Source organism: Hemibagrus wyckioides, linkage group LG19 (genome assembly GCF_019097595.1).
Source record: "Hemibagrus wyckioides isolate EC202008001 linkage group LG19, SWU_Hwy_1.0, whole genome shotgun sequence".
Taxonomy (NCBI): Eukaryota; Metazoa; Chordata; class Actinopteri; order Siluriformes; family Bagridae; genus Hemibagrus; species Hemibagrus wyckioides.
This window is the reverse complement of record NC_080728.1, coordinates 10093636-10118802: the sequence shown is the minus strand read 5'-3', so window position 1 is coordinate 10118802 and position 25167 is coordinate 10093636. Positions and strand designations below refer to the sequence as shown.

Genomic DNA, 25167 nt, shown 5'->3' with positions numbered 1-25167 from the left:
CATTCTGTCCCAAATTCCCAGACATGTCATTAAGCATATCATTAAATCAGACATGTCTCATTCGATCAGTCTTTCTTTTTTGGGATATGATCTAAACACTTTCCTTTTGCATGTACATTGTCAACAGTTTCAGAAACATGCACCTGTATTCACTGTAAACACGGTCATCTTTAATTCAGGGGGTAAAAAGATGGGTGGCGTTTAAATACTGCTAAGTGACAGGAGGATGAGGAGGTTTCCCCGTCTCTCTGACATTGTGAGGATTCCCTCACCGCGCTGAACGATGAGCGCTGTTTTCACGTCAGGAATCATCCTCGTTATTTTGTCATCCGGGTCTTCAACTCGCCTCTCGCGGCTTTATTTACTTTCCAGTGACCACAGAGCTCGCGCTGGCGCTCCTTGCGCGCGCTCTTTATCTGCCAGGTTAAAACAGCGTTAACATTTTTTAAACTTCAGTGCGGAATCAAATTGAGAAAACAGTTCCTAATAAGTGAATCTGATCGAAATCTACAGGTCTTTTTTTTAATGTTTTCCTGGTGAACATTTCATGGCTCCGGAATGGAGATAGCCTTGGTGAGTTTGGAGAACGGCGGCGCGAGAGGGAGCGCGAGCGATGCCGGAGAAGGCTGTCGTAGCGCACGGGAGCAGCACTCGGCTTTAGGGCGAATCGACGAGTGTGTCAAAGAGCTGAACCTGGAACCGAGCTCGTGGAGAATGAACGACGTGAGCGACACGTTCAGCTGTGCCGAAAGCGCCGTGGATGCGCTGCTGCGCGCCGACCGCGTCCCTCACCTCTTTGACGAGGACCTGTCGGACGTGGTGGACGTGGTGGACAACGTGGAGCATGACGGGAGCAATGAGCGCGTGCTCATTAACATCGCAGGTCTGAGGTACGAGACCCAGCTGGGCACCCTAAACCAGTTTCCTGACACCTTGTTAGGAGATCCAGACAAGAGGATCAAGTACTTTGACCCACTTCGAAACGAGTACTTCTTTGACCGAAACCGGCCGAGCTTTGATGGGATCCTGTACTTCTACCAGTCAGGTGGGAAAATCCGGAGGCCTGTCAATGTGTCCATCGATGTATTTGCTGATGAAATACGGTTCTACCAGCTGGGCGAAGAGGCTATGGAGCGCTTTCGTGAAGATGAGGGCTTTATAAAGGAAGAAGAGAAACCCCTACCACACAATGAGTTTCAGAAACAGGTCTGGCTCATTTTTGAGTACCCCGAAAGCTCAAGCCCTGCCCGTGGCATCGCTATTGTATCTGTGATTGTCATCACCATATCCATAATCACTTTCTGCTTAGAGACATTGCCTGAGTTCAGGGACGAGAGAGAGCTTCAAGCAGCAAGCAGGACAGCTGCCAACTCCACTTTACAAGCTCGCCCATCACTCACATTCTCCGACCCTTTTTTTGTTGTTGAGACCACCTGTGTGATTTGGTTCACTTTTGAGCTTATTGTGAGGTTCTTTGCCTGCCCCAGCAAGTCAGAGTTCTCCAAAACTGTCATGAACATCATTGACATCATGTCCATCATGCCTTACTTCATCACGGTAGGGACAGAGCTGGTGGAGCAGCAGCACGGTCCGGAGCATGACAACGGACCACAGCAACAGCAGGCCATGTCTCTGGCCATCTTGCGAGTTATTAGACTAGTGAGAGTGTTTCGCATCTTCAAGCTTTCACGCCACTCCAAAGGTCTCCAGATCTTGGGGCAGACTCTGAAGGCCAGCATGCGAGAGCTAGGCCTCCTCATCTTCTTCCTATTTATTGGTGTAATCCTTTTCTCAAGTGCGGTGTTCTTTGCCGAGGCTGATGAGCCTGAGTCCCATTTCTCCAGCATCCCAGATGCCTTCTGGTGGGCTGTGGTTACAATGACCACCGTGGGATATGGTGACATGAGGCCTGTAACAGTTGGAGGCAAAATTGTAGGCTCACTATGCGCCATCGCTGGTGTGTTGACCATAGCATTGCCTGTGCCTGTGATCGTATCCAACTTCAACTACTTCTACCACAGAGAGACTGACCAGGAGCAAGCTGCTCTTAAGGATGATCCCTCCAGTGATGTCCATGGATGCAACAGATCACCTCCGAATTCCACAGGAGACATAGAAAGTCAGGACACACCCGTGGGGAAGGCCAACATTAAAGCAAACAGCAGCACAGACATTAAAGATTCCCTCTATGCTTTTTGCTTAGACACAAGGGAAACAGACTTGTAGAGTAAGTTTGCATTATAACCATAAGTCACCAAGACAGCAAGGTGTCTTGATACCTTTAAATTGAATTTTATCAGTATAGATCATCAAAATGCTTAAGACGCTGTATGTCTTATAGACTGGTGTAAGTCTTTGCACACCTGAAATGATTTTGTTGCCGCAATCCTTTTTCAGTAGACCCCCAACAGAGCTACTTTTTTCTATAAAACCAAGCTGGATACAACGAATACTTAACACTTAACACTTCAGGTGTCAGTTCAACACAATCTAAACTGAAGAAAATTTATTTTCTGAAATGTATTGTGTTAAATGTACCATGTCAGGCTCATGGCTGCTGATATGGTTGTTTCAAATGCAAAAGAAATCATGGAGCTCCAGTAGTGCATGGAAGCACATAAATCACTTGAATAAATTATAGACACCTCCAAAACACAGCTTAGTATTTTCTTTAACACAAGATTCATACTTTTATGATCACAACTGTTAAAATAGATCAAATCCATTAAAATAGAAAGTGTAAGAGTGCTTCCCACCAACATGGAAAGCTTGAGTTCATAAGGATAAGACTACTTTTTTCTGACCTGGACCTCAGAATCAGGATGGACAGAGAGGCATACTGGGAATAAAGAATCCAAACCTGACAGTGAGAGCATCAGGTTTGCTCAATACAAATCTTCAAGAGGATCACCTCTAGACTGTCTTACAGATAAAAGGTCAGTAGCTCCATTCACTTTTTTTGTACAAATCATTGTTGAAACTTCAGCATTTGCTTAGATGTAAGTTTTTCTTTACTAAGTAATACTTTTAATCTTACTATTTTGAAAGGCTGTTGTAATTATGGCTCCAGTAACAGAAAAAAAATGAAATGAAAAAGAAAACATTTGTATTTTTGTTAAATATGACTTTTTGGTAAATGTTTTTTTTTTTTCATGCAGGGCTAAGGTGGTCTTAGATGAATAGAAGGATCTTAACGATTAGGTTGAAATACATTAGAGCAAATCTTTTAAGTCAGGCAATTGTCATTGGGTATTGGGTTTGACCCCAGCCAGTAAAATGCATTTGTTCAAAAGAAAATCCATCCTGCTGACACCATCGTGAGTCACATGATCAGTAAAGATAAGAAAGCCAGTTTCACTGGCAGTCATACATACCCAGGCCACAGTGATTCACAGATGAAGTGGTAATCTTTGGATCATGAGTGCTTGTTTCTCTCAACACATTTTCACATTCAGTCATACTGGTTCATGTTAATATTATCTAGTCTGGAATGAAGATTTTTTTTTTAGAATACTGTGAACTGCTTTTAAAAAGGTTAAATAGAAAGATTTGATCAAAGATTTAAAATGTTTTGCGTAACAAGAAAATAGATTTCAATATTGTTTTTCCTGTCTTGCTATCATGCATGTATGCGGCCACGTATTACTTTGTCTAATGATGTTGATATGCTTGTTCGGAGCACATGAATAAACAAATAAATATTTAATCACCAAAAAAAGGACAAAAATAAAAAGAAGAATTTCCAAAATTAGTTCTACCTTTTCAGCTATAAATTTACCTCCGCAATTATTTAGCGAAATAATAAATAAATATGGCTGATAAAGATAAACAGATCTTGAATATTGTCCATATATAAATTAGTGCAGTGTATTTTTTTACCACTGTTTATAAATCTGACAACATATTAGAGCACAAGACCTCAAAAACACACCAGTAACTTCCGGTTTGTTCGTATTCAGCTCGAGCTAAGTGCGAATATGAAGCATGTTCAAAATAAACGATGAGCACTGCTAAACGGAGGCCTAAAGGAAGCTTGAAGACTTGTGAAGTATTATAATGCATTATTAATTACTGCTGTAATCATCCCTCAAAAGGAATGAATCACTTGCTTCATAAAGAGTAGCTACGTTTATCTATTTTGTTGCAATAACTTACAGATGCTAGCTATTAGGAAATACTAGCTCTTAATACTAGCATTTAACTTTCCCAATTCATTTTTACTGACAAATCTGCCTGCCCCTGCAATTGGCTGTAGCTGTTAGCCAATTACCTTGTGTTGCCCTTCAGTGCACTTCAACAGCAACAAAAAACGGGGAGCTTATGGTTGTTGGTGTATCCATAACTACATAACTACTACATGTATCTATCTATAACCACAACAAACATATTCACAATTTTATTGTCTGTCACTGAAAACTTCATTTGGTTATTATTTGGCACTGTGTATTTTAATCCCGGCTGCTTACTTAATTCTGGACCCACCACATTCACTACACACCAGTGTTATGAATGCAGCCTTTCCATGTCATGTAAGCATTATATCTGATCCCCAGCTCCCATCTGAAGGAAAATATATAAACTGCCTGTTCCCACAACATATTTGGATGGGTCCAGTCAATATATATTGGTATATTTCTATTAATATACTGTAGATATAAATATTCTTAAAGGAAAGTGGGCAATCTGCAGTTTAACCCCTTAAACACCCAACCTATTATTCATTTATTCATCATAAAGCAGATTATTAAGTTTCTACAATGAATAATTCAGCACCTACAGTGAAACTTTAAAGAGGTTTGACGAGTTAACCTCATAGACACTGTTCCATTTGAAATATTATATCCTAGGGTACAGAGCCAAAAAAACATGTCCAACTACTTACAGACTGTGCCATCGCTGGGACTAGAATCTCCATGCCAATGTTATAGATACTTTTGCATTATTAAGTAGTGCATTCACACGGGGCCTTGGATCTCTGTCTTAATGTTAAACGTCTGTGAGAAGTGCTCTAAAAGCGCTCTAAATCTGCAGACGGTTTCCCCAGCTCAGTGTCGGGGGAATTTGTGAATTGTGGGAAAACATGGCTTTTTCAAGGCTTGGCCACAATATAAGGTTTCACTAATTTGCATTATATACATTATTATACATTACAGTATATTATTGTAATGCAGTATGCTGAATATTTTGATACGAGTATAATCGATATTATATATATACAGTAGTGTTGCGATGAAAAATGTGAGATTTGTGTATTAGAAACTAAAGTGAATATCAGTGGAACCTGGAACTTGGAGGGTGCTAGAAAAGAGTCTTGTCCAAAAACAGCTGAGTTGGGGATTATTAGTCAACCTTTTGTCAATGGTGCTTTGAGCTTTAGCAAGATTTGGGCTTTAGCAAGATAGATATCAATAGATATCGTTATTCCTGTTAAAATTGGACATTTATATTTTCCCTTATATATATATTTATGTATGCAGATTGCACATACCGTATTATTTATTGTCATTTATATTTATATTTGTCTTTTTTTATCTACATACATGTATATACTATATATTTTTATAAATATTATATTATATTACATTATCATATTATTTTATTATATATTATTATATTATATATAATATATTATATTATGATTATTATTTATTATTAATGTTTATATTATATACATACTTTTACTTTTACTTTTAATTTTATTTATATATATATATATATATATATATATATATATACATATATTTGTATATGTATATCTGATACACAATTGGCTTTACATAACTATTGGTGTTTTTCATAATTTATCATGTCTTTAATTTCTACTATGAGTTTTTATTCTTCCTATTTTTCTATATATATATTTTTATTACCTATATCCCTATACTTTTCTTGTCCACACACTTTACTTCTTTCTTCAAATGTAGGACAGTCATAAAAAGCATTTCACTAACATGTCGTACTGTGTATGATTATGTGATAAATAAAATTTGAATTTGATTTTTAATTCATGATGCTCTCGAACCGGCATGGCATTTTTAAAAAATAACACACTGTTATTAGATTTATTTAGTATTTTAGAAAAATTATTAGACATAGATCTTAATCTAAACAACGCCTGTGTATTGCCATCATTCACTGTATATATTCTATATGCCCAGCAAACCCATCCCTCATATTAGAGATGACTAAGTAGGAAATGTGATATAATCAAACAAATATTTTCAACACCCTGCACAAGCTAATCCTGAATAGGAAGAGAGGAAGTTCATTGGATTTCCGAATCTCATCCATAATTAAGTTAATAACAGGGACAAAAGCAACTGGCAAGTCTTACAATCTTCCATCCGTTCTGGAGGCTGAAGTGATTATAGCTGTGATGGCATGGCATGGTGCAAGGTCACAGACCAGAAAAGGCCAACAGCATGAGGCCTTGGCATGGTTGCCATGGAATGGTTGGCATATCAACTGGCATAGAGCACAGGGCAAGAGGGCAACGGGAAATGCTCCTGTGCTCAGATGACAATACACTTTCATAAGACTGTTAGATCAGTGTTGTGGGTAAGAAACCCATGACAAACTATTCTCCTTGGCTATCTCAAAATTGTTGACTTAAGTTGATGACATACAACAGCATCAGTATTTTTATACGCACTTTTACTTAGAGTCCATTTAGGTTATACCTAAGTTAATTCTCTGAGTGGTCCATTCAGATTATTAAAACTACCTTCATATAGATCATGCCTCTGAGGTCGTCAGATTTTTATGGAAGTTTTTATTGTCATTTCAACCATATATAGCTGACGCAGCACATAGTGAAATGGAACAATGTTCCTCTGGGACTATGGTGCTACATAAAACATAGATCTACATACAATAACACAGCGCTATGGAATTAAAAAGTAAGTTAACCTAGCCACTTAAAATGCATAGTGTACAACCTAGGGCAAATAGTGCAAGACAAGAGACAGCTCAGACAGACAATACAATATGCTAAAGGACAGAAACATAAAATTGTGCTGACCAGTATACAGCCTGTGTGAACCACTGTGCAAAGAAAATGATGCTTGTTAAACATATGCACACATAGGGTTAGGGTTATGTTTTTTTTTCTGGATGCAGTGGGAAGATGGCACTAAACTTAATACTGCTCCTTACTCTACCTGATATCATACAGAAAATTTCACTCAGGATTACACGTAACTAAGACACACCTCTGTTTTAGGTGAACTCCACCCTGTGTGCCTGTAGTTTTGTTAGATGTGAGAATATGACTGTGCACAATTTCAGCATTTGCTCATTATGCATGCATGCATTAGAGGAATAAGGAATATAGTCGTATATGTGTGCTAAACTAGTACAAGCATACATGACTAGGGAGAAGCATACAAGCCCTTTAAATAACGACACGCTTTCTTCATTAGAGCAGGCAGACTAAGCTGCAGGGAAACACATCTGTTCCACATGTCTGACCTGAATCTGCCTTAAAGCTCCTACTGTAACAAACAACACAACCTTTATTACAAATACAGCTCCATGAGGAATAATTGTAGCCCTATGCAAGATACATTTGTGCTTGACAGTAATTTGGTTTGCCATGAGACTGGTAATGCACAATCTACTAATTTGTTTTTCAAATGCAAAGCAGCCAGAAGTATTTTTAACAGTGAAAGAGGGCACGGGTTCAAGGGAATGTCTCTTTGTATTATTTCAGTCTGACAAATTCTGAATTCATGCAGTTAGTACCAAACTTGCAGAACTGACAGTGCTGGTCGAAGGATTTTAAACACCCTGTATTTTAGATTTCTGGCTTAAACAAGAAATGGACTCATCTGTATAAGAAAAGTATAGGTATTAGAACATTTTATTTTCTTAGAACCCCTGAATGTCAAATTAGGAAATGGCCTAGATTATTATCTAGTAAAGACTTTAGACTATAAAGTACTTATTTATAGTCATATTAGGATCAGTCCCATTGAAAACCTTTAAAAACATAAACATTGTTCTTTGGTGGAACACCTGAGTAATATTTTATAATACCTTTTGATACCATTGTGTGTGGTATTAATATTGATTAAAGCAGGAATAAAACATTATGACCTCCAGGTATACCTGCTATAAGTAAATACTCTCGTACTTTGTGTTACGCTTTTTCTTATTTTATTATAAAGTCTGCCACCTTGTCCTCTTGGAAGCCTGATCTTGCCTCAGTCTCTCATTAGTGATAGAAGAAAGACAAGAAGTGGCCCATATGGTAGTTATTACATCCAGCTAACTGTCTGGTGGTATTCAGCTGCTAGGACATGGAGAACAGCCAGAACTGCAGTGATATGCAAGACTGAGAGTTCTGTGGATGTAAAGAGACAAGTGAATGAAACTGCCATGCCTGTGCTTGCCTGTTCATATGGTCAATATGACTTTGATTACTTAAAAAAAGTATGACTGCATGATTTCCACTTCACTGCACCACTATGCATATAGTAGAGCTGAAAATGGGTTAGAATATTTTTTTTGGCTTAGGGCTGGCAAGCTTCAAAGCCACTTACTCTATATTAGAGAAGCTTAAAGGTCCTATATCCTAGGTTGTTTTATCCTTTTCCCTGCAGTCTACTTGAAACTTTTATGTGACTTCATGTACATTAAAACACTTCTTTTGTTTCTCTCTTTGTCCCTTAGATTTAAATCAGCCTGCTTTTGTTACTATGTCCTTACGAGTGCTACATGTAAATAATTTCTTTCGTTTTGACTGAATGATAATCTTACAAGTGAAATGATGCACATACTTTTGGCCATATAGTGTATCTTGTTAGCATTAGCATATTGAGAACATTAACAGAAACGCCTGAAATCAGTGTACGCTGAATAGTACTGAATAGATCAAATATAAGAATCAAATATGTGACTTATGGCTGGCATGATGGGTAGCATTGCTGAATCACAGCTACTTTTTCCTCATGTGCACATGCGTTTCCTCTGGGTTCTCTGGTTTTGTTCCATCTCCGTAAAGCATGCCAGTAGGAGGATTGGCTGTGGTAAATTGCCCCTAGGTGTGAGTGACTGTGTGTGCACAGTGTCCTGTGATGAATAGGTTTCCCATCCAGGGTGTATTCATGCGTCATAACCAGTTATCTTGGGTTAGGCTCCAGATCAACCAAGAACCTAACCAGAATAAATCTCTTTAAGTCTAGGATTGTTTTTAAAATTTGTTCAGCACAAATGTGGCATGTTCTGGGATATTAGAATGCTGCCTTCACTCCATTAAGTGCTGTACACTTCAAAATGATTAGGTGGGGCAAACCTGCTATAAAAATAGTAGGCAGGGTTGACTTTCTGTAAGATGGAGGGACGGGGCTAACCTGCTTTAAAGTGAATTAAAATAAAATAGGTTCATTTCTGTGATGCCAAACAAACAAACAAAAAATCCAGAATGGGCTGTTTTTGCAGCTTAGTTTTAAAACATTTACTACTTTAATATTTTCAACAAAATATATTATCCTTTTTTTCTTCTTCTTTTTTTTCATTGACAGTGGTCCTTAAAGGAAAATATACAAAATATATATTCAAATATACAAAGTATATTTTCAGTATATTGCTGGACTGTGTGTGTGTGTGTAAAATAATCTGGATATACCATTTGTCTCTGTATGTCAAGGCTACCAGGCCAGGAGTAAAAGCTGTTACCATTAGAGCAGAGATTATTATCTAATTTGCAAAAATTCTAGTGACAGCTGTATGCAGAAACCTCGAAATAAGATTACAATCCTTTATACAGTAAAAAAAAACAACAGTATTTCACACAGCATATCAAACAATTGAGAGACTTAAAATTCTTCAACTTAGAGTTGACTTACATTGGTAAAGTAAAGAATTTCCCCCGAAATATTCATGTGCTCAGTTGTTCTGCCAACCTGTAGTGCCATCATCATACTAATTATGTACACTGATTTCACTGCTGATTCCTGCAGCATCTGCGCTAGATTATCCCAAACACGCCTGCCTCATCTGCATTCTACAGCCAATTGCATTATGCAGTTAGTCTCTATTACTCTCTCCAGGAAAGCTGCTCACCATGCTCTGAGGCACCCTCTAATTAAGAGGACAGCACTGAAGAAGATGTTACAGTGATACGTGATAATGATTTACTCCACATTAGGAGTCTGGCATTTTGAATTTGCAATAGGAAAGACTATTTGGAAATGACTGAAATGATTTTAAAATAATATTTAAACGCTAATATTATAAATATATGCATACATACAAACGAATGATTTCTGATGGTGATATTGTTATAGCTGGTATATCTCTCATGTTCTGCATGACTAGGCTTGGTTTATTCTATTTTGCACCATTTTTACAATGCAAATATTTGACAGTTTAAGTGTAGCCTTTTTTTTACTGTCACCAAGACACCAAGGGATCAGAAACATTGCTGTTCCTTATCCTCTGAGTGCTGCCTTCATTAAAACGGCTATATGATTGTTCAGTTTACAAATGTGACAGCTAAAATTGTTACCTAATATCATCTTAAGGACAGGCACCCCAAACAGAAGGTTGCCTTTCCTCCTCTCTAACAAACAGAAAAAGAAAATCACTGCTTCATATTGACTTTTGCAAAACAGCTGTACATCAACCAGGCATAACATTATGACCACCCGCCTAATGTTGTGTTGGTCCCCCTTTTGCTGCTAAAACAGCCCTGACCCGTCATGCACTGTGTATTCTGACACCTCTCTATCAGAACCAGCATTAACTTCTTCAGCAATTTGATCAACAGTAGCTCGTCTGTTGGATCGGATCACACGGACCAGCCTTCACTCCCCATGTGCATCAATGAGCCTTGGCCGCCCATGACCCTGTCACCGGTTCACCACTGTTCCTTCCTTGGACCACTTTTGATAGATACTGACCACTGCAGACGGTGAACACCTCACAAGAGCTGCAGTTTTGGAGATACTCTGATCCAGACGTCTAGCCATCATAAATTGGCCCTCGTCAAACTCTCTCAAATCCTTACACTTGCCAATTTTTCCTGCTTCTAACACATCAACTTTGAGGACAAAATGTTCACTTGCTGCCTAATATATCCCACCCACTAACAGGTGCCATGATGAGGAGATAATCAGTGTTATTCACTTCGGTTGTCACTGCTCATAATGTGATGCCTGAGCGGTGTGTATACTGAATGTATGTATGTATATATGTATGTATGTATGTATGTATAACCTTTGATAATGTGCAGCACTTCACTGCTGTGACTGTAGCATGCACTACTTGTTCCCAAATCCCACTATCTGTTGCATGCCACTGAAGATGTGATGTAGGAACTGAGGAAGTACATTTACTAACTTGTGATAAAATCACTCTCACATATTTTCCTTCAGAATCATGAATGCTTAGGGCTGTGGAAACACTGACAAAACTGAGCTAAATACAGAAGAGTGGACAGTAAAATTGTTTTATAAAACAAATGCTAGTATAACGCACAGCTGAAATGTTAGACAAAGCCATTTTTCCATGGTATCAATATGAATTTGCTACTGCAGGACAAGATAAAGCGTATGGTGACACAGAGTTGTTCCATTCACAGGAATATAGTCTTAACATTACACTAGTCACCTACTTTTTAAATTACTGTGGATTGACCTCCTCAGTCCATGCCTCACTTTTTATTTTTAAAGAAGTTTGCATGTCTTTGAATTAAATGTTAAATGTTTTACCCTTCACCAAGCGACAGGATACTTCTTCTTCTATCTGTGCTATCTACAATGATATTCTTGAGCTGGGCTCTTAAGAATTGCTGTCAATACTCAATTCTCAGATTTCATTTAACTATCCCGAGCTTCTCTCACCTCCCGTTCATTTTCACATGAACGGGAACATTGCAAAGTGCGACATTGCACTGGAGGTGGCGTCAGGTTAAATCTGGAAGTGTGCTTTCTCACAATGCTGACTGCTCCACACATACAGTATACTGCACTGAACTCTAGCATTTATCAAAATCAGCGTTTTTACATTTAACTGTCTGGGTGTAGCAAGATATACAAGACCGCCTGGCTCTCTAAAAGTTCCATCAACAGCTAGGATGGAAGAGATACACTACTTTACCTTAATGCAGGTGACTCATCTCCTGGTTAGCGTTTGCAGTAAACATGAGTGGGGACTGGGTGGATGGATGTTGCAAGGTGTCTAAACTGAATTATGTTCAAATATATCCATCAAGCCATATGCTAGATTAAAACTATGAAGTCATATAGATTTGTGCAGTGACCAGTGTTAAATAGATCAGTTTAATTGAGAGGAAGGAGTGGCAACACTTTTTACCAGTCCGAGGTAAAGTGGTAACTTTCGGTTTTTCAGCACAGGATTGTATTCAGGACAGAGGGTTTTGTGGTTCCTCTGTAACATGGGAAGTTGGAATTACTTTGACTTATTTTGAAAGGAAAATTTGGTGAGTAGTGGAATGGCTGTTGTATAAATGTAATATACTACAAGTGATGATACAAATGAAGCTGCTAACTGACATTTACCCTAACTATAAACAAAAATCGATATATTTTTGGCATGTCCTGTCTGGGTCTATTCTTTACATCATTTATACGTTATAAAATTTATATTTTTAGTATTTTCATCTGGAGCACAGTTAAACTGTCACACACATGCTGATAGAAGGTAACTTAGTTGGTAACAGAGCTAAGTGCACAGTATAGCTAGTACACACTATAGCTAGGACTAATTGTGTTGAACGGGCAAAAGTTGATACACAGAAAAATGTCCCATTTCAAGGAATTATCATGATTGGAAAAAGTCAGAGAAGTGGAAAATAGAGACTTGACAGAAGTCTTGTTGGTTTCTTATCATTGAACAGGTGAATGTGCTGTGAGGAGGTGGCAAGCCGGTTGTCAGTAGGCTGGTGACACTGTACACTTGAGTGTAGGACTATCACAGTTATTACATAATCGCTTATAATGGGCTACATTACAAGATTTATACAAGACTAACTAACTTGCTAATGTGACAGATTTCACTCATTTATTTAACTACATCACCTTTAAACCATTCTCAACCTATGACCATAAATCTCAGAATCTGGGCATCTTAGATACAAGCAAATGTTGTTGTCACTTTAGATCAGCTGTCATTGATTATCAGCCCTTCATACAAGTTCTTTTTTTTTGCCATAAGACAGTTGGTGTTTCCTGACCAAACAGAAAGTTATGTTGTAAATATAGAACAAGTTTAATATTTACAGTGAGCCACCGTACAGCCTGTATGAGATCACATCTCACAGGTTGTGAGATATCATAACGCTGGTTAAAATGGATGCCTATCAGCTGCACTTGATGTCAGCCTTGATTCTAAAAGTGATTCAGACACAGTGTTGGCCTTTCGTGTGATTCAGTGATTGTATCATGCAGTATAGAGACCTATAAATATATATTTTTTGAAAAAGGGAAAGCTGATGGAATGCGAAGACAAGAGAAATGAGAGACTAAGGATATTTATTACTATAACAAATGCTATCAATTAATGTTACATACATTTGAATAGTTTTTGTTAACCATTACCTTTCCTAAGACAGTCCTAGTCTAGTTTCGGAGCTTATATTATTGGTGTTATCACTAAAATAGATCAGTTGTTAAAGATTAATAGCCTTAAAAATGGTAATGCATCCCAGGTATAATTTAAGTTCCTGTAGTGTAAAGGAAACTGATCCCTGGCCTATATAGCTAGAACTTTCTAGGACAAGATCCTGAGAGAGCTCTGTAAACTCATATTGTGATGTCATACCTATAGCTAGACCACTTTCTAGAGAATGCTCTGCTTTCCAGTATTTTGTGGAAAGGGGATTAAAATTCCAGTGAGATACAGCTGTAATCCATGGGTTGCAGTCAATCTATCAGTAATGAATAGAGAAAAGAATAAATATCATTTTAAAGCAGAAAAGGTCCCAGTTCAAAGGTCACTATTCTGCACCTGCTGGCAAAATGTGTTGGAGTTCTTCAGAGTGCTCAAAATCTCAAGCTCTGCAGTTTGAATGGGCTGACCTTTGATTTGAGAGAGAATTATTAAAGCAATGGGAACTACTATGTGGTTAAGGTGGCATTATGGGGATATAATGAAAAAAAAATGACATGTGAGATACATAGGAACAGATGTGCATGTACCCAGTGTTCCATCATGTGCTGATGTGTCTGAATATACAAACATGTATGTGTGCGTATGTATGCATGTACACACCCCCACGTACACACATGCATGCTGTTGACGTGCTTATATATCAAATTTGACATCCAGTATCACCGTAACAGAAACGTACATATAACACTGCCATGAGCACACAGTTCATACAAAAACGTTTGAGTGATGCAGAATAAACACAATGTGCAATGACTTGTATTCATGTAGTGACAGCCTGTAAACGAAATCTGATGAAAGACCGAAATGCAGGTCTGATATTTTGCAGGTAAAACACGTTCAGCTCTGCTAAACCTTTCCAACTGTGTGCTTATTTGAAGACGGCTTGCTTCATTGTGGATTGAGAGCATTAGCTGAAGTGGGGCTTCTAGTGTTAATCTCTGTAGTGGGGGTGGGGTTTGGGTGGGGGGCACAAACAACCATGACTGTGAGTGCGTTATCCTGTCTTCATATGGAAGTGCTTGAAGCAATGAGGAAACAATGCACAGGCTTCTTACATAAGCTGCTTTCAACACTGCCCACAGCTTCATCTCTCACTACTGTGTAATGAAAGCAGTGCAATGCTGTGTTTTTTATTTCATCAAATACATCACTGGCCTTTACTAAGCAATGACATATTTATTGTTAGCACCAAAAATGGACGCCAATTTTTTTTTTGTTTTTTTCTAAGTGTCAAAAATGAATGTTAGATTTCCTGCATGATGTTCAATGCAGTGTTTTGCTTTATTTGTATGTGGATTGATTTTAGGTTGCAGTTAATAACAAAATAATGAGCTTGACTGACTTATAATAATTTATATTTACATTTATATTTTAAGGCATTTATATAGTGCAGTGCAGCATGTAATAAGTGCTTTAAGGAAGATGGATTCTGGTTGATTTCTGACTTTGTAGGCAGGCACCATTGTAGGGTGGTATGTGAGAACTTGGGAAGGTTTAAAACAAGTCATGCAGCAGCATTCTGAATCAGTTGCAGAGGTCTCAAAATGACCAAACAAACACCTGAGTGACCTCAGTGGAAAGAAATGGATGAATCCTTCAAATGTTGTAGAAGAGACATTGACATGTCAGTTTAGCAGAGTGAGAGGAGAAGGACAGTTGGTTACCCCAAGGTTGCCTGCAGTGACATGAGGTAAAATCTAAGAGCTGTCCAAGAAGATCACAAAAACCTTGATGTCAGGATGCATCACCTGATATGAACAGCAGTTCAGTTTTGCTGGGATTAAACTTCAGCTGAGGAGCTGCTGTTCATGAAGATGTCTGACAGACAAGCTAAGATCTGAGCAGAAACATGAGTGCCTGAGGGATGAAAGGAAAGCGGATAGGATGAGTATCATCCTCATAGCAGTGATATGAAAGCCCATGTGAGGATATGACCTCACCAAGAGCAGAAAGGAAAAGGGGCCGAGTACTGAGACTAGTGGGACACCAGTAGAGAGCAGATGTGGCTGTCACCTGAACACTGCTGAAAGGTCAAGGAGGATGAGTTCTAATGACAGTTCGGCTGATCTAGCTGCATGAAGCTTCACAGTGATACCCATAAGAGCAGTTTCAGTGGAATGTGCTGCTTTGAAGCCATCTTTTCACGGAGAAAAAATGTTCATTCACAGTATATATGGGCATTAGCTACTGTAGGTGTTGATCATAATACAAAGCAGATGGACACTAGGTAACACAATGTACCATAACTATGTGATATCTTTATAGCATTTTCTGCATAAAATATTTCTGTGCATGCACATACTGCTGTAAATTATTATACAGTGGGTATAACAGGGAGGACTCAGGGAAAAGAGTGGTATGGATCAAAATACATGTTTATTTCAGGTCTTCGAGTCTTCGTCTTCGAATCACAGACAGTTTTGAGTGAAGGCAGACAAGCCATAAAACAAAACAACAGGTGACCTGAACAACCTGATCATACCAGATAACAAAAAGAGATCAGACTAGTTTATGAGAAACAGGGTTTTTAATTACTGAACAAATGTGCAGAGTGGAAAGCACAAAACCAGCAGATGCTAATTACAGAGTAGTAAACGAGAACAGGAAAATTAGACCATATAAGGAATCTGGAAAGCCTAAACATACAAAAATGGGTGAGTATGGGAATGGGGTCAAAAAGGGGTGGATGTGAGCAGAGATTTCTTATCGCTGTTTCTCAACTGTTTTAGTGAGAATTGATTCCATTTTCATATCATATTTCTTAGTATCAGATATTCTATATAGACCTGAAAAAAAGCAGAATATAACAGACTGAAAGTACTCTGTCTTTAAATGTTTACTGGGTAAGATCGATATAAAATGCCTATTAAATCTTCTCTTACAATAAAATTAATGGTTTAATGGTTATTTCATTTAAAACTAAAATGCTGATAGAGATGTGCCTCTGACTTTCAGTAGCAGGTTTTTTTTCCCCCTGAAGCTCTGCTTAAAAGCATTCACCTTTTTCAGTCTAAACCTAATGATAGCATTTTCAGCTGTTCATTTGTGTAAATCTTTGCTCTGTGTCATGTATCACGATCTTCCTCTGGTAGTTACTTCAAGCACACACATGTCTTCCAGCCTGAGAGAGTATGCAGCTATATGTAGTTACACATTTCAGTAGGTCTTAATGGTAGGATATTATGCAATACCCTTTTTATATTCTATATTATATTAATGTGACAGTGCTGAAGTATGAGTTGGAGCCAGGGGAAGCCTCCTCCTCATGGGCCTGAGCTAGAATGTAATAATTCATGCCGTAAATACTATATTCCATATGCTGTATATATTTAATAGCAGTTTAATTGCATGATTATCACATGTACAATGATTGTAAAGGTATCTTAGTCTCATGTTAGTTTAGCTAGCTCACATGTCCAAAAATGTTTGACCATAACCCATGATACACAGCATGTTGTGTTCATTTTCTACAGTTTATCTTTTGTAATCATCCCGACTTTCTTCCTGTTTAAAGCACCCTCGGGTCTGAGAACTCTGGTGTGTGGTCTCTGAGTGGCACCTTTGGTCCGCACTTGAGTGTGATTGCTGTGTTCATCTTCCAAAACAAACAAACTGCACCAAGGAGTGCTTAATACAACATACACTCAACACCCACTTTATTAGGAACACCTGTACACTTACACATTCACGCAGTTATCCAATCAACCAATCATGTGGCAACAGGATATTCATAAAACTCATGCAGATACATGTCAAGAGCTTCAGTTAAAGTTCACATCAAACATCAGAATGAGGGGAAAATATTATCTCAATGATTTGGTGATTCAGCGGCTGTTGTTGGTGCCAAAAGAGCTGGTTTGAGTATTTCATAAACTGCTGATCTCCTGGGATTTTCACACATAACAGTCACACAACAGAATGCAGCAGTAGTTCTGTGGGCAGAAACGCCTTGTTGATGTGGTCAGAGAAGGTGGCCTGGCAGGTTTGAGCTTTCGGCAACTCAAATAATTACCTCTTAACAGCTGTGGAGAACAGAAAGGCTTCTCAGTACACACAACAGGTCAAACCTCGAGGTGGGTGAACTACAACAGCAGCAGACTACATCAGGTTTCACTCCTGTCAGCCATAAACAAGAATCGGAAGCCTCAGAGGGCACAGGCTCTGGAACAAAACTGTATGTAATGAAAAATTTTCAGGGGAAAAACACCTGGATTTTTCCAGTCTTTAGCTGTCCTGTTTAGGTTGGATAATTGCATGAATGAGCAGTTGTACTAATAAAGTGGATAGTTGCTGTTTGTGAATGCATCGCATTTTTGCTGTAGTGTAGCCAGTCACAAGAAATCCACAAGAAGTGACTATATGACCAATTCCGCAAACAAAACATGAGACAGACTGTTAGTCACTGACGTCAATGCCAGCATGATGGCAGAAGGCAAGAACGTTCCCTTCACAAACTGCTCAGAGTCGGCGTGTGTGGAGCACACTGATGACAGCCTGTTCGTTAATGTCTAATATCTTTGTCTTATTACTGAATTGCCTAAATTCGGTTCTGATGGCTTAGAAGATGAGAGTCCTCAAATGATGGCAGGTCTATTTTAGAAGGTTTGTTTGACAACAGGATTGACACTTATCCTTGGGTGACACCATCTTGACAAATAGATGCAGAAGCACAGGCTCATGGACACACACACACACACACACACTTCTGCTCTCACTCCTGCTGTCCTGAACATCTGAACAGGGTCACACTCACACACTTTCTCTTTCTATTTTGTGCTCTTTGAAAACACACACACCCACATGTAGTCTCTCTTCTGCTCTCTCCACTTTGCTCTCTGCACTCCCACACATTTATTTACACCCACATACACACTCTACACATAGGTTTGGACACACACACACATACTTTCTACTCTTTGTGCATCTGTGGTGATGTGGTAATATTGATCTTAAATGTTTGGGTGGACAGTGTGACACAGGCTAGTTAGGAGGCAGAGAGGAAAGGAGAAAGAGAGTGAGAAAGAAACAAAGAAAGAAGCTTGGCTTTAAGGGCCACATGTCAGTCCTGAGTCTTCATCTCTATAACATCACCGACAATTTTCACTCTGTTGCTGATCTACAGCGAATAAACTTGGATACAGTTTAGGAAACTGGAGGAAACCATTCATCTTTGTGAATCTCAGGTGATTTGATTTGCTGCGTGACTGAATTGGTATTTTTGAAACTACATGATTGTATATCTAGAAAAGTCTTTACAAGTCCAAGTAACTGCTGCTCAGGAGTTCAAGCAATCAACAGTCTTGTATTTTGTAATTATTCTGTGCTTAATGTCTAACAGGTCTTCAGGAATATCATCTTCCTCATCATATCCCAATACATTTCTGTGATACACAAAATGGATTAAGACCACATAAGTTATGATCATAATTCATGTATTAACAGTGGAATATTTTAAGAAATTCTTATAATAAATAAAAATGTCAATACAGTTTAAAAAATAAAACTCATGTCATCTGCTTCTAATCACTTTTGCATTTATTATTTTCTTTAAAAAATGTTAGAAAAGGAAATCATAATATATCATGAGAAACCTGTAGATGAGTGTATTATTGCATCATTGAATATAATCTGTTTTATTGAACAGTGTTTTCAGGTAGGGGATTAATAGAGTCTCAGAGGAGATGGGGAAAAATCAATTAAAACACAAATCAGTTTATTAAGGTCAGGTAAATACCCAAGAGATTAAGTGGGATTTTGGCACAAGATATTTAGGTTACTATTTTTAGAAAACACTAATCCCCTTTTGTCTACTAGGTGTATTGGAAATCAATACACAATGGTGAAGAAGAGCAGAGATAATTCCAAGTACACCACTTTTACACAAAATATAACATATAGGTAAACACCCTGACATTTATCTGTATCATCACATTTAATATAGTGTCTGTTTAATAAGATTCTATGGTCGCAAAATACACAGAAATTTATTCTGGTTTCTTGCTGGTGGGTTTTATATGTGAAATATTTTAGGATTTTTAGGATATTTTATTATTTACATTACAGCACAGGGAAATTCTTTCTTCACATAATCACAACTTGGAAGTTGTGGTCAGAGCACAGGGTCAGCCATGATACAGTGCCCCTGGAGACGGTTAAGGGACCCAACAGAGGCAGTGCTGGGGCTTCAGCTGCCACTGTGCAAAACCTTTGCTCCAGGTGAGGCTCGAACTCACAACCTCAGCATTGCTTCACCTGTACTGCTGTATAAGTACCGCGTGCTAACCGATTGCGCCACTGGAGCCACACAGTAGCAAGTTGCTCACACATGACAAGATTTTTTAATGTATTAGACTTTGCTTTATTTATTTTTGCATGACAATTGCTGTTCAACAACAGTCTCCATCCAATCTAGCAAAGCTAAAGGCAAGTTTTTCAAAAAGAATACATACGAATATCAGGAACCTGTTGTGCAAAACTGAGACCAATCCCAGAAAATCGCACTTGTATTTGCAGCCAAAGTCAGTTCTTTGGAGTCATGACTGTTAGCCATATTTGAATGTAAATCATATGGTCTATTTCAGTTCCACATTGAAACAATACAAAATGTGGACTGTTCAAGGGGGTGAATACTTATGCAAGGCTCTATTTGTCTTACTGAATGATGGCACAATAATGAAAAAGAAGGGACTGATTATGAACAGCTGGTGCCACAGTGGAGCCAGGGCTAGTTCTCAGGTTCTAGGTCACCCACTTTGACAGCCACTCTAGTGGATTTCTGATGCTGTGCATTTCTGTCTGAAGTTTCATGTTCACTCTAATCTCCTGTTGATGGAAATGTTCTACAAAGGATTTAAGCACAGCACTGTATTAGTGCTCAGCAATCTAAGACCTGAGACAAACTATTCTTCAAATGTGCTGTATAAGGGATATAATTTTCCAGATTATCATTAGAGATTAACATTTTTCTTGGGTTATTAGTAGTGTTAGTAAGGTCAAGCTCTGATGTCATCTCTCCAATGTGTTCTTTTTGTGGTACTGTAAGGAGCAGTGCTTTCATTAATCAGTCTCTTCAGGGTTTGTGATCTTAGAAATGAACGCGAAATCAAGCAAACTCTGCAATATTCTGAGGAGCTTGCAGTATTTTTAATTAGTACAGGTTTTCTGCACTTCACGTGTATCACACATGAGTACAGCTCTCATAGAAAGTGATTACATTTGTGTCAGGATTTTGAAAGAAAACGGGGCAAATCAAGCATTTTTGCCAGCAAACAATCGGAACAAATTCTAATTAAGCATCATTCTATCTTAGATTTGGCTAGGGTGTCATGTACTTATGTACTTTATGAATAGTACTATTTGGATGCAATAAGATTTCTGGATTATGTCTTTTACATAATGTTGCTGGAGAACATCTGTAATAGTTATGATCGAGTTACAAAGGATAAATAATGTCTATGATTATGTATGGATAATTGTCACAGCACAAATTCCATGTGTACTACATACACCTCAATTTAATACGAACAGATAGTTTTGACTTTTATTATAACCAGTGGTTGTAGGACATGTGGCCAAAGATGCACTGATTAATCATCAATATTTTATTGTTATGCGTTATAAACTTGCAAAAAAAATTCCCACAATTCCCACTTTTCCCACAGGATATAAACGCATCTTTTGCACATCTCTTGTGCAAATTGGCAATTTAGATGGACTAGATGTAATATATGAGTATATATAAGTTTATTCTATATATAGTATACGACGCACACAGTCTGTAAAAAAGATTGACATGACAGATTTGCAAGAGACTAAAATCCCAGAGGTCCACCAGTAATAATTACATTACTCCACCTGCCAAATCACTGCCAAACATGTAGACATGTTGAAACAGTAAATCTGTATGAAATCCAAATTTCTCTTTCACTGCATACAGAGGCGAGAAAAGAATGCCAAAATTTAGATTATCTTTCTGCCTTGTGAAAGAGAGCGAAGTGCTCAAATCATTATCTGAGTGAACACATTGTGAAATGGTTGGCTATATGCTCACACAGCCAATCTCCCATTACTTATAGCATGGACAGCTTTTGTGCTTTCATGAGGCCATTTCCGTTGCTCTTGTAGCCAGAGGCCCTTTGGAAGACATGTATTTTCTTTAACAGGCCAGCTGCTGCTATCCTTATTCAATAGAGTAAGCACACACATATTAAGACATTCCTGTACCTTAATGTAGTTTCTGCATGTATTTCAGTTAGGACAGGTGACGATTATTTGACACTACTGCCATATGTATAACTAGGAAGTTTAACACTATTTATATTCTGAAAATAATTTGCTGAGTCTTAGGAAAGTGCAGCCAAAAAATAATAATTTGTCCTAAGTTGTTTATCAATCACTGCTTGATTTTAGATCAGGAGAAGAATGAATGCAAAAAATGTTGAGAAATAACAAACCTAAGGGTTGAATGGACAGAAAGAAAGAAAGAAAGAAAGAAAGAAAGAAAGAAAGAAAGAAAGAAAGAAAGAAAGACAGACTGGATAGTCAGTCATTATGTCCTTACAGATTTGTGCTTTAAGAGTCTGACTAATGAATTTACATTAATCACAGGTCACATCACTCACAGGATTTAGTGGTCAGTGATAAACATCAAAAGAAAAAGACACTATATGGATAATAAAAACCCTTGTTTATCAGGTAATAATAACAGCATATGGCACAATTCATTTGTTATTGTATAAAGTTTGCATGCAAAAATAAGTGTATAGTGTAGTGTGATTTTTTTATGCTTCCAGCTCTGCATTTTGTAGTGCCGTCCTGTAAAATGAACAGTAACACTCAGTGTGATAAAAAGCACAGTGTGATTAAAGCCACCCCCCAACACACATACACACATGCACACACACGCGCGCACACACACACATGCACACAGATTCCCTGCGAGAACAGTGCTGAGAGTCCGCCCACGTATCCTCCTCAAAATCACTATCTACAACAATCAGACTTTTTACCAAAGAGGCCAACCAGGGAAGACATGTCATTTAACACACACGCACACACTATGCTGTAGTGGTGTGTGTATGTGTGTGTGCTGTTCACCTCCCACATGGGTCTGAATAACACACATCATCACATGTCCTTTCCCACACAATGCACATTGAAACACACCTATCATATACTCTTCCATAACCACTCATGCATTTTCATTGGACATACTTGGTTTCCCACTGAAAAAGGGATTGATTCAGGGATTGAGCTCCCGCATCCTAAACTGTTACCATCCATGTACTACATTATCATGCATGAAAGTACTGATTTAATTACTTAATATGCAGCCACTCAGTAAAACATAATATAGAGTGTATATACTCCACACACCACATGTCAGGATGGTGCAGATTTTATATGTAACAGCAGAAGGCACCAGCTGTCAGGTCCTCATGCCCACACTTTGATTGACAGGGTGTTTATTTTATTGCTATAGTTCAGCTCTTTCTGCATATAATTACACAGTTTAGATACTGGGTTTTTTTCTGCTCACAATAGCAATGTTCGAATGTCTGAGCCATGACAGTTGTGAAAGTTCACATTCCCTCAGGACACTGTTTACTTGTTGTATGTGTTGTTGTAATGAAATAATCAATCCTGACTGGTAGGAAATTGAATATATTTGCTACTATCAATCCAGACTCTGGAGTGTCTAGCCTGCACACTCTGCAGTATTCACAAACAAAATGAAACAAGTGCAGGAAAATCCAGCATTGTGTTGCAAATTAGTAAGGACAGTCTTACCAGGAAAAGATGGTCTGATTATATCAGAAGATTTTTATTCAGTTTACAAGCTGTTAAGTTTTATATCAACTACAGAGATTTGCTAATGGCTTACAGGTATATGGAGCATGTCTTCAGCTTTGGGGGGTTTATAATAAATGCCGTGGAGTAACCAGTGTTCACACTAGTGAGGGACAAAGAAACAGGCACTCATTCATTTCCGTGTACACATGCGACAAATTCACTTTAAAGTGACAAACTCAAAAGATTAGCTAAAAGTCCTTGTGTTGATATGTAGCTCTATGTTGTTTTTATAGAGCACCAGGGTCATGGAGAAACGTTGTTTCATTTCACTATGTACTGCATCAGCTATTTGTGGTTAAAAATGACAATAAAAGCTTCTTGACGTGACTTGAAAAAAACTCCCAAAAAGTTGTAGACCATCGTATAACCGTGTTTTTATCGTATCCTGTTAAATAACCCCATCATTAAATGTGCATGGAGAAATTACAGAGAAAAATAATGTTTGGAAGAAAGTAGCAGAGATTGTTAGTGTCTCTGGTGAGTGTATGTACCTAGTACAGTTAGCTTAAGTTATATTAGGTTATAAATCTCAAGGCAGGAGGAGAGTGTTTCATCAGGGTCGGAATAAAATCATTAATCGTTCAGCATCTAGAAAGCCAATTTTCTCCTTATTCATTTTTATGGGAATAAGTAGAATTTAAAATGCTTGAACTTTGCTTTTGTAATTAAGATACAGTATGCCCGGAATGGACACAGAGTTCAGTTCTGGAATGTGTGTAGTTTTATATGAGTATAGATAACAGAACTCTGTCCCTGTGAAGGGATACACATATATTATCAGTCAAACAGGATTAGGGTTGGGGTTAGGTGTGGGGTTAGTGTACCTACTTTATGAAATGCAATGTCATCACTATTATGAATTCAACCAAATTTCTCATGATGTTTACAGAAAATTAAAAAAAAAAAACACACACACACAAAGATGGTACACTTTACATTATTCACATACTCCAATGATCATATGCTGTCAGTTTTGATAACTCCAGCACCAAAGGGTCGTGCACTAATCCTATCTCATGTATTGTGGTTGTCCTAGATTGATTTCTGCAGCTGGAGACTAAAGCTGGAGTTCGCCTGACTGTGCTCTGTATGACAGAGACATTATCATGGATTAGTAGAGCGGCACTTCCTGCTTCATCTCACAAAAATCCAGCTAGCAGTTCCTGCTCTATTAAAAGCTGACGTAAAGGCAGCAGATCATGTTGCTACTTTACAGCACCAGGGTTCCTTGTTTGATCATGAACTCTTACTGTCTGTGTGGAGATCTGCAAGCTCTCTCCATGTCTGTATGGGTTTCCACAGACGTCGCTGGTCCCAAAAACATCCCTTTCCAATGTGACCTTGAGAATAAAGCAGTTATGAATGAATAATGACCTAATGTAACGTATCAGAATGAAACTGAGAATTCACTCTGCACTATATAACATTTGTTAATTGTTGCTGGAGTATTGGCCTTTGCAGTAGTGATATCACAGAAGGCTGCAATATGCAAATAAGCCCTATGACTAATCATTAAATGTGAGTTGTGAGCATCCTGACTAGTCTCATTTCAAATGAGAGTTCCTGTGGGGGTTTGGATGAATCACGACATTCACATCATCCAACAAACGGAAATTATTTTCATCAAATTAATTCAGGCCAGTCTTTAACCACGAATATCAACGGGTTTACAAATGTGAT

The 25167-nt window shown here is 38.1% G+C and overlaps 1 protein-coding gene and 1 non-coding gene across 2 annotated transcripts in view; one reads left to right on the top strand and one right to left on the bottom strand.

Moving 5' to 3' along the window:
• Window positions 1-252: 252 nt before the first annotated feature.
• The window catches only part of LOC131369734 (potassium voltage-gated channel subfamily A member 5), a 33284-nt gene continuing 8369 nt past the window's right edge, over window positions 253-25167 (top strand). Inside the window, exon 1 of the mRNA XM_058416574.1 lies at window positions 253-2936. Within this exon, the coding sequence (XP_058272557.1) occupies window positions 559-2226 (1668 nt within the window). The 5' untranslated portion in view covers window positions 253-558 and the 3' untranslated portion in view covers window positions 2227-2936. The remainder of the gene's footprint in view (window positions 2937-25167) is intronic.
• trnai-uau (transfer RNA isoleucine (anticodon UAU)) lies at window positions 19844-19936 on the bottom strand. The gene is given in 2 exon segments: window positions 19844-19879; window positions 19899-19936. It is a non-coding gene; the product is annotated as a tRNA-Ile (tRNA).